This window comes from Pleurodeles waltl, chromosome 4_2, assembly GCF_031143425.1.
Source record: "Pleurodeles waltl isolate 20211129_DDA chromosome 4_2, aPleWal1.hap1.20221129, whole genome shotgun sequence".
NCBI lineage: Eukaryota > Metazoa > Chordata > Amphibia > Caudata > Salamandridae > Pleurodeles > Pleurodeles waltl.
This window is the reverse complement of record NC_090443.1, coordinates 108,303,812-108,322,413: the sequence shown is the minus strand read 5'-3', so window position 1 is coordinate 108,322,413 and position 18,602 is coordinate 108,303,812. Positions and strand designations below refer to the sequence as shown.

The following is an 18,602-nucleotide window of genomic DNA, read 5'->3' as shown; positions in this document are numbered from 1 at the left end:
AGTCCAACTGCATTATTCGTTTTCATTTCATCCCAAGGAAAATAGTGTTGTGGAGCAACGAAACCGAGATTTAAAGCAATCCTGAACAGCAAGAGTATTAAGCATGGACCGTAGTTGGCTTACACACTTGTATAGAGTTCAGAAAGCACTTAATAATCTGCCCAGAAGGTCCCTGGGAGGGCGTACTTCAATGTATGCCTATTTGGAACAAAAATGTATGTTCCAGATCTTGAGTGTCCTGGCGTGGAGACGGCAGATACAACTTCTGACATAAATGAACGTGTCACTGTCTTGCAGGAGTTACAACAATTCCGTGATGACAACGCATCTGCCAATGCTGCCTCCTCTTAAATTAGGGATGTACCAGTAACATCTACCGGCTGGATTCCGAAACTAGCAGATCTAGTATGTGAAAAGATTGCTGTGAAAAAGGAGTTCAGTCCTTATCGTGCAGCAGTTCCAGTCCTGGAAATACATGGTATTTAGAACTGTAATTCTACCATCGCTGCCTGGTCCAAAAGAGAATCGCTTTGTCTCCATTGACAATGTAAAGTTACACAATGTGGCCGATCCTGCACAGCAGACATAAGGGACTCCTGGGTAGTACCCAAATCCCTCCCACTACAGACCAGGATGTTCCCCTACAAGTTTTCAACAGCAATGCCGACACCTCTCCGAGCTTGGAGTGGGTGGAAAATGAGCTTTCATTTGTTCCACTAACAATTACTTCTACAATGATTTCTGGTGATACTGAACAATATTCTTCACATCCTACACAAACAGATGGCGTAGTCTACTATGAAACGCTGAGGGAGTCTTCCACAACTCCTCTTCTTCAAAACATAACTTCAATATTTGCACGAACAGATTCTGGTTATTTTGTCGACGTTAATGACACCATCACTGACTCGTCTGCCGTGCTTAATTTGTAAATAAAAACGTGCCGGTGCTCAAAGCCCTCCTCTTAAACTCGCAGCTGCTGCAATTAAATATGCGAACAGGAAATACTGAGGCAGCGTAATCCTAAAGCCATATCGGGCCTCTTCAATCCATTTACAGCCACTCCCTGCCCCTTCAGCTCACTCTTGCAGCTTTTTGCTTTCTCCTTTTGTGATGCTTTTAGGTTTTTCTCTTCCTCCGTCTTTCCCATGTGTCTTTTGCTCACAGTAAATGCTTGAGGCAAAAAAATATGTGCCGCCCTCACAATTAAGTGCTGGTGCTCTGCACCAGAAACAACAAGCACAAATTAAGCACTGCCATCTGCCTCAATTGCAACAGAACTGTCCAGAGCACGTAAGCTGATACAGTGGCTAAAAAATAACTATTTTGTTCGTCCATGGAGCTATCTATGGTTTGCATTTACTATATTTGCTTTCCTTCTTTGGATTGGGTTTGTTACTGTTATATTTCTTCTCATACATGGTCATTACCTTCCTGAACGCTCTACAGTTGAAATGGTGGATGAGATTCTAAAACCACATTTTTCATCACACAAAATTCGCAGAGAGACTTGTCCCTAGTGAACATTTCAGCTATACTGATTCCTGATGGGATTGTTAGGGATAAAGTATTATTTGATATATTGGGATAAAGTATTATTCAATATGTATGGTCCTACAGAGGTCATTCAAATTCCATATGGATTCAAACTTTCATTGAATAATGTAATTACACCTGGGGTGGTTTCCAATGATTGGGATGTGAAAAAACTTGATACTATGATGTCTGATCTACAGTATTATACAGTTTTCGAAAATGATAATGTGTACCAGATTAAAGGAAATTATGGAGATATAATTACTAAGGGCGTTATTTCATTCACAGAGCTAGTACCCCAGAGAGATTTTTAAATATACACAGTGGGAACACTGCTCAACTCCACCACTGGGCAGTTCTAAAACGTATACTAAAAAGTTTGCATATTTTTCTGGGCACAATGTAAAAAATTCTGAGTCATTATTTTAAATTACCAGTAATGGAAAATGGCATATCTTATTGACAGACACAGTTAATCTATTCTGATTCCTTTGTTTCCCGGTTGGCGATAGAAGGTTATGAACACTGGTTGAAACTGATTGATTTAAAACGTGTGTGGGGGAATAACAAATTGGCTAATTAGAGGAGTAGAAGCTTTATTCAGAGCCTGTATGAATCCTGTTCAAACTATATGTTTAAATTAAACTGTGCAACAAACAAGTTCTTTAGGCTTAGCAAACATCAAGGAATTGAATGCGCCCAGTATACCTGCCCCTGCAAAATTTTACAAATGGCAAAAGTATATAAATGCATCTGAAGACCAGCTCAATTAATGGGTCCGGAATGGAACATAGAACATGTAATTTTTACATCCTGGTGGGTGGTTATTGTGGCCTGTAGACACCAATGGGTGCCATATGCGTTTCGTAAACTCCTCGGGTTTTAGAACAAATAGGCCTGACCCTCCCTATGTGCCCTCGGAACACTTGGGTATAGTGACAACATATAGTGTAGGAAAATCGTGCCAGCAATGGTTCAAGGGCTCCTCACTGGATGCTGTCAAAGAACATCTTAGTCTCCTGTCCAATTATACAGACTTACAGGATTTCCTGTTAGGCCCCAGAAGACAATGCAGAAAATTCATCTTATATGCCACATCTAATGAAATTTGGAAATTTTCCCAAAAAGAAGCGGCTGCTCAGTTAAGGCAAATATATTAGGAACATTTACAGAAAGCATTAGCCATTGTGGATAAAGGGATTAACACCTTGTCTGACCAAATGTAAACCTTAAATAACATTGTATCCTCTGCAATAGACATAGTACAGAGTGATGTGTCATTTTAGCAACATGGACAAAGTCACCTAAGATCCATTGTGCAGATAGGTTGGACATTACAGACATTGAAAAAAGGTCTAATTCCCTGGCAACGCATGAGTGCAAGGACATTTTTTCAACATTTAATGTGACAATAACAAATAATGACTAAGAAGGAAGCATCATATCACGATAAAAATAGAAAAAATCTGAAAAGTTGCCTCTTACTGCGTCTGAAATACCATCTGCTGAGTGGCTAATACATGGGGTTATAAATCTGCGTATTTTAAACACTTCAATTTACAGTCTGTTTAAAACACATTCCAGTAGCCAGATGTGAAAGGCTGGGAGATAGTTACATACACGAGGTGTGGGAGATTCCCTTTTCATACAAATATTTTAATGGTATGAAAGAGGTCTTTCTTAGCGGCATCGAATGCAAGACTTCTGTGAGCAATTCTATGGTTTGTAAACAGGTGTCCTTGCGCGCAGCATGTAATGCCTCCGCGGCAAATTTGGCTTATCTGGAGGAAGTTCCAGTCCCCTTGATTAGACCTGCGATCCAGGTGCTCTCCTATGGCAGCTATGTGCTCCTTAACAGGGAGAGCTATTGCGGAACGCAAGCCGGAATAGCTTACATCGTTTCGGTCTCCCAAATTGTTACATGTTGCAGGAATTACCTCCCCCCCCCCGCACAATTGAAAGCAGTAGCAGATATTTGACCTCATATTGATACTTCTGATGTGTATTTTGACAAGTTGAGCAGACTAAAGGCTTTATTGTTTCAAAAACATGTGGTGCTTACATCTGCCCACGAGATCTACGCGCCTCAAGTTGCAAGGTCATCTGCAGAGATTCAGTCCCTTTTAAGTACAAACTTTCCGAGTTGCCATTTGTGGATACTGCGACATAGTTTAATGATGGGCACTACACGGAATGCTGCTGCCTCAGCTGAAGCTCAGGCTTTGAAACACGAGTGCTGTGGTTTTCCTTGGACATGATCTGGATATATTACCACCTGCTGAAGTGAAATGTCTCCTGGCTTCAATTGTCCCGGATGTAACTGGCCATTTCCAAAATGACACTGACTATTAAATTTGGTCTTTGCGCCACTGCGTGGCTCTTTAAATTGTCCTTCTTACTACTCGTCTCTTAGCTAGTCATAATTAACATATATGTTATTTGCTCTTAATTAGGGTTTTTAATAGCTTATTTTAGCTTTTGCTTTGAACCACCTTTGACCGGCAAGGGGAGAGTGTTGTATAGCTATTTTAGCAATATTTTATACACGTTATTTTAGCTAACTAGGCCTGCAGCTGTGCACTTTCAAATAGATACATTTTTGTTAGTATGGTTTTGTTTTTCTGGCAGAAGCCACTTTCACTGTTTTGTTTTATTATTACTTTAGTAACACAAAAGGATGATGGACGGAGTGCTGAACAATGCAAACACTCACCCCCAGTCACAGATCTGGGTTTAATCCATCATTCTTTTGCTCACCATGCCACCCCAGTTTAGACCCAGCCATATGCAAATCAGTCTTGACCCTGTTCCTCATGGGAACAGTCCAGCCCAAACTGCCAAGCCAGGTCCTCCCTGGACCGGAAACAAGCATCCTGGGACCGGTCCAAACTGGGGTGACGTGGCGAGCAAAATAACGATGGATTAAACCCAGATCTGTGACTGGGGGTGAGTGTTTCAAAAGTTTCAACACTCCGTCCATCATTTTATTTTGTTATGTTGCTTTGTGCACCCTAAGTGGCAGGGGTATGCCCAGACGTGGGTCCATTGCTCGCTGCGCCACTGGATTCAAGCTACCCTGGCTGGTGAAGGGCGATACCCTGAAACCGGTCCCAGGATGCTTGTTTCCTGTCCAGGGAGGACCTGGCCTAGCAGTTCGGGCTGGACTGTTCCCAGACTGATTTGCATTAGGCTGGGTCCAAACTGAGGTGACGTGGCGAGCAAAAGAACGATGGATTAAACCCAGATCTGTGACAGGGGGTGAGTGTTTGAAAAGTTTCAACACCCCGCCCATAATTTTATTTTGTGATGTTGTTTTATTATTATTTCCACATTGTCCTTTACCCTAGGAAAACAATACGCTCTTAGCAGACACTTTGTACACTTTACAAGGCTACAGTCAGATAGGATTGCCAACAAACGTGGTATGCTGGGTCTCCAACATTCACAGAAAAACTCTCACTCATACGCGGAGGCTATTTCTTAGAATGTCAGCTGTTTTATTATAAAAACACCTCTTTGTCCCAAACACGTTAGAGGGAGATTCCAGCCAGATGACCTGCTGATTGCTTCGCTACAGCTGCTTGCTTTGACAGCCGAACCCCTGATCCACATGGGGACGGTGTCTCTCTAGACTGCAGGCATCTTCCCAAGTATGAGGGATGATGTTCTCCCAGGGGAAAAACCTGAATGGCAGATTAGGCTTAGTATCCTGTGCTCATACATAGCATAGGCCGGAGAACTACATATCTCTCCTATTGTGCTACTATGGTAATACTGTTTTTGTTTTTTACACTTTTAGTCACATGCTTGCATATATTGTGTTTTATCATCCTAGTTATTGCTATACAAGCCATTTTTATCTATGATGCAGTTATTTCAATAAACGCTTATTGAATTATAATCTGCCTCTGTTGTCTTTGCCTGGGTCAGACTGATTGGTAACTGAGAGAAGGGGATGAGATCAGATTTAACATGATTCCCCGAGAAGTCTTTTTTGCCATGTGCCCGGTTGCCACAATCACCTCGGCCAGAGATGAGGTGCTGCTAGTTAGCCGGAAACCCCGATTAGGACGATAGGTGTCACCTGGTGTAGAAGTGTACTCAGTACCCACAACCTGGGTGATTTAACTGCCCAAATCCAGTCGTCTCATTAGCATAAGAGAACCTCAGCGACAAGACCATGGAACACCTCAACTTCAAACATATAGAAAAACCACCATCAGAGGCACTGCCGCTACAGACCACGCCTCAGCTTCTGCACCGTCATCCTGATTTCATCCCCCCTCGCCATTCCTCAGCGTTCTGAATTTCTACCTCGACAACACCAACACTGCCAGCCTCCTCGAAAGCATGAATAACATCGGACTCACCCAATTCATCACAAACCCCACCTACAACACAGGACCTCATTTTCACTTTTAGCACAGAGTCAAGTACAGCCATGTCACAGAAATCACCTGGACCGACCACTCCATGGTATACTTCAACATCTCCTGCCCCCACACCTCCACTGCTGAGCCAACCAACGCACTCCACCGCAGCTGGAGCAAAGTATCTGAGAGCCAATGCCCTCAATTCATCATGCCATAACCCTGCATCTAACCTGGACCAAGCTGTCAAAAATGTTGACTCCTGGATCACTAACTGTGCCGACATCATTGGTCCCATCGAGACCAGCAGACACAGAAGAATCACCAAGCAGGCAAGATGGCACACCAAGGAACTGAGAACAGCAAATCGCCACTGCAAGCAACTAGAAACAAGATGGCACACAAGCAAAGACACCTCAGACAGGACCACCTTCAAGACCTTCCTCATCCGCTACCACCGGCCACTGAGAGAGACAAAGAGGAAAGCCTTAGCCGACCGCACCAAGTCCAGTTCCAACCAGAGCAAAGAGCTCTTCAACATCGTCCAAGAGTTTGTCAATCACACAGCCACAGCAAACAGCATTACCCCCTACCAAAAACTGTGTGACAGTGTTGCCGACTTTTTCCACGACAAGATCAACACCATCTATAATCCCCAGATTTCCTTTATCTTCATGCACTCACCAAACTCAGCACAGACCACGGCCGTACATCTGGGGATTAGCTCGTCCCCTCACCCCCAGGACATCACCACCATCATGAACTGATTTCACTCAAGAGCCCTCACGGGCCCCTGCCCACTCCGCATTTTCAACCTCGGAAGCTGCAGAATCAGCAGCGAGCTTACCACCCTCTTCAACTCCTAATTTGTCACGGCCAACTTTCCCATAAGACTGGAAGCATGCAGAAGTCAATCCACTCATCAGGAAACCATCGGCCTACCTAAGCACACCCAAAAACTACTGCCCCATTTCCCTTTCTCTGCCAAAGCCATCAACTGACAACTCAGGAAATATATGGAGCAGAACCTTCTACTAGACAGCTCGCAATCTGGATTCCTCACCAACCACAGCACCGAGAATAACTTGATCGTAGTCACCGATGACAAAAGAGGCCTTCTCGACCGGGGCGAAACAGTGGCTCTGATCCTTCATGACCTGTCAACAGCCTTTGACACTGTATCTCATCACACCCTCATCAGAAGTCTCCATCCCATCGGTATCCGAAGAAAAGGCCCTCAAGTGGATTGCCTCCTGTAAGGAAATGCCTCCTTGGCATGGTTGCCCCCTGACTTTTTGCCTTTGCTGATGCTATGTTTACAATTGAAAGTGTGCTGAGGCCTGCTAACCAGGCCCCAGCACCAGTGTTCTTTCCCTAACCTGTACTTTTGTATCCACAATTGGCAGACCCTGGCATCCAGATAAGTCCCTTGTAACTGGTACTTCTAGTACCAAGGGCCCTGATGCCAAGGAAGGTCTCTAAGGGCTGCAGCATGTCTTATGCCACCCTGGAGACCTCTCACTCAGCACAGACACACTGCTTGCCAGCTTGTGTGTGCTAGTGAGAACAAAACGAGTAAGTCGACATGGCACTCCCCTCAGGGTGCCATGCCAGCCTCTCACTGCCTATGCAAGTATAGGTCAGTCACCCCTCTAGCAGGCCTTACAGCCCTAAGGCAGGGTGCACTATACCATAGGTGAGGGTACCAGTGCATGAGCATGGTACCCCTACAGTGTCTAAACAAAACCTTAGACATTGTAAGTGCAGGGTAGCCATAAGAGTATATGGTCTGGGAGTCTGTCAAACACGAACTCCACAGCACCATAATGGCTACACTGAAAACTGGGAAGTTTGGTATCAAACTTCTCAGCACAATAAATGCACACTGATGCCAGTGTACATTTTATTGCAAAATACACCCCAGAGGGCACCTTAGAGGTGCCCCCTGAAACTTAACCGACTGTCTGTGTAGGCTGACTAGTTCCAGCAGCCTGCCACACTAGAGACATGTTGCTGGCCCCATGGGGAGAGTGCCTTTGTCACTCTGAGGCCAGTAACAAAGCCTGCACTGGGTGGAGATGCTAACACCTCCCCCAGGCAGGAGCTGTAACATCTGGCGGTGAGCCTCAAAGGCTCACCCCTTTGTCACAGCCCAGCAGGGCACTCCAGCTTAGTGGAGTTGCCCGCCCCCTCCGGCCACGGCCCCCACTTTTGCCGGCAAGGCTGGAGGGAACAAAGAAAGCAACAAGGAGGAGTCACTGGCCAGTCAGGACAGCCCCTAAGGTGTCCTGAGCTGAGGTGACTCTAACTTTTAGAAATCCTCCATCTTGCAGATGGAGGATTCCCCCAATAGGGTTAGGATTGTGACCCCCTCCCCTTGGGAGGAGGCACAAAGAGGGTGTACCCACCCTCAGGGCTAGCAGCCATTGGCTACTAACCCCCCAGACCTAAACACGCCCTTAAATTTAGTATTTAAGGGCTACCCTGAACCCTAGAAAATTAGATTCCTGCAACAACAAGAAGAAGGACTGCCCAGCTGAAAACCCCTGCAGAGGAAGACCAGAAGACAACAACTGCCTTGGCTCCAGAAACTCACCGGCCTGTCTCCTGCCTTCCAAAGAACTCTGCTCCAGCGACGCCTTCCAAGGGACCAGCGACCTCTGAATCCTCTGAGGACTGCCCTGCTTCGAAAAAGACAAGAAACTCCCGAGGACAGCGGACCTGCTCCAAAAAGACTGCAACTTTGTTTCCAGAAGCAGCTTTAAAGAACCCTGCAACTCCCCGCAAGAAGCGTGAGACTTGCAACACTGCACCCGGCGACCCCGACTCGGCTGGTGGAGAACCAACACCTCAGGGAGGACCCCCGGACTACTCTACGACTGTGAGTACCAAAACCTGTCCCCCCTGACCCCCCACAGCGCCGCCTGCAGAGGGAATCCCGAGGCTCCCCTGACCGCGACTCTCTGAAACCTAAGTCCCGACGCCTGGAAAAGACCCTGCACCCGCAGCCCCCAGGACCCGAAGGACCGGACTTTCACTGGAGAAGTGACCCCCAGGAGTCCCTCTCCCTTGCCCAAGTGGAGGTTTCCCCGAGGAAGCCCCCCCTTGCCTGCCTGCAGCGCTGAAGAGATCCCTTGATCTCTCATAGACTAACATTGCAAACCTGACGCTTGTTTCTACACTGCACCCGGCCGCCCCCGCGCTGCTGAGGGTGAAATTTCTGTGTGGGCTTGTGTCCCCCCCGGTGCCCTACAAAACCCCCCTGGTCTGCCCTCCGAAGACGCGGGTACTTACCTGCAAGCAGACCGGAACCGGGGCACCCCCTTCTCTCCATTCTAGCCTATGCGTTTTGGGCACCACTTTGAACTCTGCACCTGACCGGCCCTGAGCTGCTGGTGTGGTGACTTTGGGGTTGCTCTGAACCCCCAACGGTGGGCTACCTTGGACCAAGAACTGAACCCTGTAAGTGTCTTACTTACCTGGTAAAACTAACAAAAACTTACCTCCCCCAGGAACTGTGAAAATTGCACTAAGTGTCCACTTTTAAAGTAGCTATTTGTCAATAACTTGAAAAGTATACATGCAATTGAAATGATTCAAAGTTCCTAATGTACTTACCTGCAATACCTTTCAAACAAGATATTACATGTTAAATTTGAACCTATGGTTCTTAAAATAAACTAAGAAAAGATATTTTTCTATAACAAAACCTATTGGCTGGATTTGTCTCTGAGTGTGTGTACCTCATTTATTGTCTATGTGTATGTACAACAAATGCTTAACACTACTCCTTGGATAAGCCTACTGCTCGACCACACTACCACAAAATAGAGCATTAGTATTATCTATTTTTACCACTATTTTACCTCTAAGGGGAACCCTTGGACTCTGTGCATGCTATTCCTTACTTTGAAATAGCACATACAGAGCCAACTTCCTACACCTCCTTCCTCAACGGAAAAATGCAGGTCTGCCTACCGCCATTCACTTCCGATCCAAGGACATAATCTGCTGTGTACCTCAAGGATCCTCCCTCAGTCCCACCTTTTTCAACATCTACGTGACCCCCCTTGGCCAGCATAGGCAGCTCCCATGGGCTAAACATAATGTCATAGGCAGACGACACCCAGCTCATCCTCTTGCTCTCAGAAGATCCCGCCAATACAAGAATCAACTTATACAGGTGCATGATGAGCATCACCAGCTGGATGAAGGACAAGTGCCTGAAACTCAACAAAACAGAAGTGCTGACCTTCAGCAACAGCATCACCCCTTGGAATGACTCCTGGCGGCCTTTGGCACTAGGACTATCACCCAAACCCACCGGCCACGCCAGAAACCTTGGCATAATCCTGGACAGAAAACTTACAATGAAGTCAGAGACCTACGCCTGCTTTCACATACTTCACATGTTACGAAAAGACTTGAAAATGCTCTCCCAAAACACCAGACATACTGTCACTCAGGCCCTAATAACCAGCTGATTAGACTATGCAATGCACTCTATGGTGGGATCAACACACACCTTCTGTAGTGACTCCAGGCCACACAAAACTCCGCTGCCAGGCTCATCCTTGACCTTCCTAGACAGACCCATATCACCCTCCACATCAGAAACTTCCACTGGCTCCTCATACAGAAGAGATGCCAATTCAAGCTGATGATCCACATCTACAAAGCACTGCACAACCAAGGGCCAGTATACATCAGCGGTCCGATGTACTTCCACTGCCCTACCAAACACCTATGTTCCGTCGCCCTCTTACTTGCCCGTACATACCGCAGCTACAGCGAAGGACACGCTTTCTCCTACCTCTCAACGAAATCCTGGAATGACCTCCCTCTTCAACTCTGGACCTACACCTCTCTACTGGAATTCCAAACAGCACTCAAGACCTTTCTGTTTGGCGGAGTCACCTGAACCATCCTGACCCTCAAGAGTGTGGACACCTTCTTGGGTGATTATTCACGCTATATAAATCCTCCTGATTTATTGGTTGAATATTTGCAGTTTCAATCGTCTCCATTACTAAATTACTGCTGCTCTGTTGAATTTCCATGATCTTGCCTGCCATTTGATTACAAGTTCCATAGTTTGAATCCCAGGCTTTCTCAAACTTGAGTTTGGAGGCATGGTGGAGTTACTCGCTCTTTTTTGTTTTGAGTCTTGTAATACCAATACAATCCCCGCACTGTCCTAGCTCTTCCTTTGACAGGATGCACTTCAGTTTGTCATGTATCTGCTTTTAGTAACTTGGCAATTTTTCTGTTTTACACGAACTGATTGTGTTTGAATTTAAGTACCACACATGGCCCCACAAACACATCACATTGAAGGGGTATGCCACACACGAGGGCAGATGCTGACCCTGCACTGCAGAAACAAGAGAGCAGATAGCATTGTGCATGGGCTGTGGAGGATCAGTAAGAATACCGAAGTGCACCAACACTGCTTCACTTATCAAAGTTAAAGCATTCCGAAATGGGCTTTAGGTGAAAGATCTGACGACACAATAAAACCGACATTTAGACATTGTGGGAAAGTCTTTAGGTCAAAATAGCAGTGAGGGCATATGCTGATATAAATGAACCAAAGGAGTACATGTACATTCTTGGAATACATACTTTTGGATTTGCAGCAAAAGAAGGGGTACGATGTGGGATGCATACTTGCGTGTAAATAAATTAAGAAAATATTGCCTTCTGGTTAGCTATTGATGATATAAGTGAAATAGTGATCCAGCTTTATTTGATTTTCATTGTAGGCGTTTTTGTTATTGTATTCTTAATATAGTAGTTCAACTGAGGCAAAAATACAGTTAATGAAATGTAGTGGAAGGGGAACACCGAGTGAGGTACCGAATGTTAGTGGAATGGGAACACAGAGTGGGGTTCTGAATGTACAGATATATATATATATACATACATACATATATATACACACACACACAAAGCAATGAAAGCACTCAAACAGTTTTAGGAGCTTTCATTGTTCTATAATGACACATACATACTGTGTACAAAAAAAATATGTTCTTATTGAAGTAGCATAGAAAGATTTCACTCTCGGAAACAATTAATATAAATCTATGTATAGTTTACTTTTAATGTAGATTGGTTTGGATTCAGTTGCAAGTTGTTGAATTGAACCTAAATACTACGAAAAGCATTAAAAAATAAAGAGCACAGTGAGATCAAGGAGGATTATAGGATTCACAACTGAACGTATACACCAAACGTGATTGGATTGTGGGTTCCGCAGAGAATTGAGGGCTCGTGTACAGACTGAAATGTGTGTATTATGTGCATGAAAAAATAACAACAGTAGTAGTCTAGGACAGTGCTTCCTAACCTTTTGATTTCGGTGGACCCCCACTTTATCATTACTAGAACCCTGGGACCTTACTTAAAGCTGGGGACCTAATCTGTTAATATTATTTAATTTTCTAAGCAGTCGCGGACCCCTACGGGTCCCCGGACCACAAGTTGGGCACCACGGAACTAGGAGGCATGCAGTGACGTAACTGTGAGACATCAGGTGCATGCATGTTCTTAAAAAAAATGGTAATGTATTGCAAGATGCACACAGCGATGTGCCATCTGTACTGGTCTTTGAGAGGTTGGCAGCAGTTGCTTGGCGCTTTGGTACACCAAGAGGTGAGACTGCAAAAATAGTCGGCCCCACCTCCCTCCAGTGGTAGCCAGGTTGCTTTGACATCACTGCGGTATTATATTAAGTGTCCCTGTACCAGTGCACTGTGGGTGCAGCTCTATGTAAATGAGCTCAGAGGATACTGGGATGCGAGGGTCCGGAGTCGAAGGTCAGTCTTAGCGACCCCCGCGACAGACAAAGGCAGCTCACGGGGCCAGGACAAACGAGGAAGCAGTAACAGACAGGTAAGGATGGAGGATACCATGGCAGCTCAGTAGAGGGGGCTCGAGTATCCGACAGGGCGTAGAATGGTTTCTTCTATCTCATTACGCCCTGGAGAGCGGAATTCAATTCGCTCGCAGTTCCCGCGTACTCACCTCATCACTTTCGGTTCTCTGGGCAGCGGCGGGTGCAGGAAAACACAAGGGTACCTAACGGCTGCCGTACAGTAGGCCGCGCCATCATGGAAAGAAGAGAAAGACTACCAAAAGCGTGCGAACGGGAGATTGAAGCCGGAGAAGAAACACGCCCGTAGACAAGGAAGAAGGACTACCATGTAAAGCCGTAGCCTGCCAGGAAATTAGAGAAGGAACCGGAACTAAGACCAGACTCACAAGCACGCGAAATAGCAACTGTAAGGATGTTACTAAATGGGAACATCATAAATTAAGCGGAAACGATACAGCCCAAATGGAAACCTACAAAACTTTCTTGTCAGCCCTCCGCGAACTACTGTATACGAGCACAAGGTGTATATTACGGGAACAGCCGCTTTTTAACCTCTGTCAACAAAGCAGGACACGACTACTAACATAGAAGACAGACTGCGCACTCCAAAGAACGACAGAAAAGGGACTCTGAACATGATAGACAACACGGTGGCGGAATAGGCAAGATGTAGCATACAGGAGGATAAACATAGTTTTGTAAAGTGGGTACTTACCTTCATGGGCATCGGAGTTGTGTACAGCAGTGGCATGGTTCAAGTAGGTCGTGTAGCAAACCGAACATTGCAGTGCATGTTCCTCTCGTCGAGCACAGTGCAGTTAATCGATAGAAGCTCAGCAGAGAAGCGCACATGCCAAATCCGGATTTGAAGACAGACTTCCTTTTTAGTTTCTTCCGACCTAGAAACTCCATTAATTAGATAAATTCAGTATCCGTGATGCGTGTCTCCAAGTCTCTCTCAGGTGTGCTAATTGTTACCATTATTATAAACGTGTAATTTATAGAAATATCTGTTCTGTACAGGAAGTTATTTCACGCAGTGCCACACGGAAATGTATGTGTTTTGTTCCTTACAGAAAAGCAAATGTCAGGAATCTAGACTGCTGACAGTAAGTACACAGTAAGCATTTCAGTGTTTATACAGCATGTGTGCTTGTTATGCAGTAACAATGTAGATTTTCCTAGTTTTAATGACGGAAAGTCTTAATTTTATTAAAGACACGGAGGTGAGTATTATGCCTTTCTTTTCTTGCTTTAATAAAACAGCAGCAAGTGAAAAACTACAATTCCCATGAGCGCAGAAAAAACAGCCAATGGGAAACAGGTTGTAGTCATTACATTAACCAATGAGTAACCATCTATACTATTATGACGTAACTGGACTGCGAACAGCCCTCTTTTCTTGCGCTTAAAGTTCAGCTGGCACGAAATAAAGGGAAAATAGAAGCCAAAATGATAATAGCCATAATAAAAGATAACAACTCGGAGCAAAAGTTCATAAGTCCAGGAAACTGCCGGTGAAGGGAAGCACACTGGTGATCTGCCAAACAAAAAAGGGGATAAGGTGATAGAATCGACGTTGATAGAGCATCCACACCATGGAGCGATGACTTAGGTAGCAGGTTGAACAGACGATGATGACACTAGAGGAATGGGAAAAAATATAAACAAACACTAGTTACCAAGAAAAGGGTGGGATAATACTCGCCTCCGTGTCTTTAATAAAATTAAGACTTTCCGTCATTAAAACTAGGGAAATCTACATTTTATGACAAGACCGGAGTCTCCTATTATGCATGTTCAAAGCAAATTAATGACATTTGTAAAAACATTATCTACAGGTTTACAATAAAAGACTCTAAATACATTGTCATTGGACCAATCTGCGGATCTAAGAATGTCCTCAAGACGGGAACCTGCCCAAAAGGCTTTGGATGCCATAGCCCCTCTGGAAGAATGGGCTCCAAATTTAGAGGTGTCAATCCCAGCCAGAGACATAATCCACTTAACCCAGCGAGCTAAAGTAGCGGAAGACACAAGCTTGTAGGGCTTCCTGAAGGAATTAAGGAGTTGATGAGTTCAGGACGTTCTTAGATGAGCAGGCATATGCTCGTATACTTTCAAACATTGTGCTACACATAATTTAGGATGATCCGGAAAATATGGATAAAAAACAGATTGTAGATTTGTTTTTGTTCTTCGAGATACAGTAAATAACACACCTGAAGGAGTAAACTGTATAGAGGAAATATCTAATGATTTGACATCCGAAATCTGCTAAATAGAGACAAGACACAACAACATAGTGAGTTTGGCCGACAATATCTTCAGAGTAAGAGAAGAATTGTCAGGCCATGAAAGAAAGAAGTTCAGAACTATATTGACATCCCATAAAAAACTGTATTTAGTAAGCAGTGGATTAGAAAACTTTACTCCCTTTAAAAGGCGACAAATAAGCAGGCGTTCACCCATCGGCTTTCCATCGACGAACTGGTGATTAGAAGAGATGGCTAACCTGTACAAATTAATAGTACGAAAGGCTTTACCCTTGCTAGCCTCAGCAGCAAGGAAATTTACTATAAAAGTGACGTCTGCTGAAAGGGAATCAATGTGTTTTCCCAGACACCAGCTGTGCCATAAAGCCCAAGCTGACTTATAGGCCTTCCTTGTTCCAGGAGCCCAGGATTGTCTGATATATTCCGAAGCTTGTGACGAAATGAGAGGGAAAAATTGGGAATTCCTGAAATTTTCCAAGCTGAAAGGGAAAGAAGGTTGTTCACAATGAGGTTGTGAGGGTGCTGTAGAGGGTCCAAAAGAAGGTCTGGGAAAGAAGGGATGAGAAAAAGAAAATCTATGGCTAGTCCAGAAGAGTTGGAAACCAAATCTGGGATTGCCAGAATGGAGCAATAAGAATTAAAGTGGCTTGCTGGCGACGAACCTGAGCAAGAACCCTGCTGACCATAACAAAGGGGGGAAAAGCGTAAGAAAGGGACTTGGACCAGTCTTGAAGAAATGCATCGGAGGCCAGGACCAAAGGATCCGGCCGCCAACTGTAAAATAGAGGGAGTTGCGCGTTGAGGTGAGGCGCGAACAAGTCAATCGTCAAGGGCCCCCATTTGTCTTGTAGGAAATGAAAGATCGCAGGATGGAGCTTCCAATCGCTTGAGTCGTGTAGATGATGTGAGTGCCAATCGGCAATGGAGTTGAGAGTTCCCGGAAGATACTCTGCATGAACAGAAATTCGGTTTGTAAGGCAGAATTCCCAAAAACTCTTTGCCAATTCTGCTAGAGGTTTGGATTTTGTACCCCCGAGATGGTTGATATATCGCACCGCCGAAATATTGTCCATCCTGAGAAGGATAGCGCAGCAGACCTTGTTCTTTGTGAGGCTTCTGATTGCAAAGGAGCCTGCAAGCATCTCTAAACAATTGATATGCAATTTCGACTCCTCTAACGACCATGAACCTCCAGTCGAGATTGGCCCACAACGGACCCCCTAGGCTTGCATCTGACTCTAGTACAAGATCTGGGGCTGATGGAAAAATAGCCCTTCCATTCCAGGCGTCTAAATGGTCTATCCACCATTGCAGTTCTGTACGAGAATCGTGATCTTGAGGAATAATATCTGCGTAAGAAAGACCTTTGTGCAGATGTTGAATCTTTAGCCGCAGAAGAGCTTGGTAATGCAAAGGACCTGGGAATATAGCCTGTATCGAAGAGGAAAGAAGATCGACGACGCGGGCAAGAGTCCTCAGGGAAATGGATGAATGACGTAGTATTTGAAGAATCTCTGACTTTATAGATTTTATTTTTGAAGAAGGAAGTAGCAGAGTGGCGGAAACTGAATTTATCAGAAAATCTAAGAATTCTATACTTTGGGTAGGGAGAAGCAGAGACTTCTCCATGTTGATGATGAAACCGAGGTTCGATAGAAGAACACAGGTTAAGTTGAGGTGAGTTGTAAGTAATTGTGGCGATTGACTCATGATGAGAATATCGTCCAGATAAATAAGGAGTCTCACGCCCTGAGGTGCGCCACCACTGGCTTCATGAGTTTGGTGAAACACCATGGGGCTGAAGAGAGACCGAAAGGTAGAGATGTGAAGTGAAAGAATTGGTCGAGCCATTGAAATTGAAGAAACTTCCTGTGCTCTGGGTGGATCAGGACGACCAAATAAGCATCCTGTAAATCTAAACGGACCATCCAATCGTTCTGAAGCAGAGAATCTCTGAGATGGAGGATGGTTTCCATTTTGAAATGGCGGTAAACTACAAATTGGTTGAAGAACTTGAGATTGATAACAGGTCTCATTTTCTTGTTCTTCTTTTGAACCAAGAAAATGGAGCTGGTGAAACCTGAATGGTCTGGATGAGTAAGAGCAATGGCATGATTCTGCAGAAGAGTGTGGACTTCAGAGGAAAAAGAGTGGACATATCTGTAGAGAACCGAGGAAGAGGAGGAACAACGGCTTGTACTGGAGTTGAATAAAATTCTATCGTATAACCTCGAATGGTATTTAGGATCCAAGGATCTGAAGTAATTAATAACCAATTTGGGAAAAAATGACAAAGATGACCGCCCACGGAAACGTGAGAAGAAAAGGGATTTACCTGTTTGATTGGTATTTCTGGCATTCTTGAAGCCTCTGGTGTGAAAGCCTCTGGCCCTTTGCAGGTAAAACTGTGGCCTGAAATCTTGGTATGATGAGTTGTAATTGCCACGGGAGCCTTGATTGTAGTAGGAGCGGCCGGCAAAGCAGCTCCTGCCTCTGCCGGCCCTGGCAAAAACCCGCTGGCTAAACATTTTCGTTAAAGAATGTTGAGCCTTATCCAGCGAGGTAAACGTGGCTACGTACTTGCCCAGTTCTTTAATGAAGTTATTTCCAAATAGAAAGCCCTCTGTTTTAACCTGTGATTGAATTGTGGCTAGGTGCACCAGTTTAGGGTCTAATTTGAGCAGAATACCTTGGCGCCTTTCTTGAGAAATAGCAGCTTTAGCGTTCCCCAGAAGACAGACCGACCTTTGAACCCATAAGGAGAGTTCCTCAGGGTCAATTGAGGAGCCATCAATCCTGGCAGCCTCAGCCAAGTCAAATATACGAGTGAGAGGGGCAATGACGTCCAACAGTTTGTCCTGACAAGAGGACCCGGCTTTATCAACACCTTTTCTAGGATCCTTGCCAAACTTGGTGAAAAATGTCAGGATAGGTTGGTCAATGGTAGGTGTCGTGGAGGACTCATGCGCCAGAGAGGGACGAGGACATTCTGATTTGAGCTTGGAGCGAGTTTGTTTATCCAGAGGACAAAATAATTTGGCCGATACATAATCCCCCACATGAGTGGCCGGGAACCATTCATTCGAATTGGGGTGTAATATAAAGGAAGGAGCAAACATAGGCAAGCCTTCGCAATCAAGAAGCAGTGAGGGATTGGAGGCCTCAGAGGAAGAAAATGTAGGTTTCTTGGGAACAGACGCAGAGTCACAATCATCTTGGTCAGATGGATCAACATCTGAATCCGCAGCAGGGACATCATCATCAGTGTCCGGTATGGAGGTAATAATTAAAGGAGACATAATATTTTTGGTTTTCGCCTTGCGTTTTTAAGATGTACCTTCTGTGACTGTAATCTCCTTAGTTGGAGCCTTTTGAGGAACCGCGTCCTCTGCCATGGGTGAGGGAACCTCACAAACCTTTAGTGCCGATTTTTGTGTACTTTTTGACATGGATGAGGGGCGCTGTCTGCACTCCCCTGCAGAGTGGGCTGATAAAGACTTATTAAGCATTTTTTAAACTGAGGATTCAAAATTTTTTGAC

General features: G+C 44.9%; 2 protein-coding genes across 3 annotated transcripts in view; one reads left to right on the top strand and one right to left on the bottom strand.

The window, feature by feature from the left end:
* The window catches only part of SENP1 (SUMO specific peptidase 1), a 163,777-nt gene extending 150,145 nt beyond the window's left edge, over positions 1–13,632 (bottom strand). The window contains exon 1 of one of the 2 annotated variants that reach the window (XM_069230872.1): positions 13,502–13,632. In XM_069230872.1, the coding sequence (XP_069086973.1) occupies positions 13,502–13,537 (36 nt within the window). In that variant the 5' untranslated portion in view covers positions 13,538–13,632. Of the gene's footprint in view, positions 1–12,935; positions 13,058–13,501 lie in introns of those variants that run through there. The other variant, XM_069230873.1, reaches the window with a different exon arrangement.
* The window catches only part of LOC138292322 (ATP-dependent 6-phosphofructokinase, muscle type-like), a 227,795-nt gene continuing 221,859 nt past the window's right edge, over positions 12,667–18,602 (top strand). The window contains exon 1 of the mRNA XM_069230870.1: positions 12,667–12,803. The gene's annotated coding sequence lies outside the window, so the exon portion shown is untranslated. The remainder of the gene's footprint in view (positions 12,804–18,602) is intronic.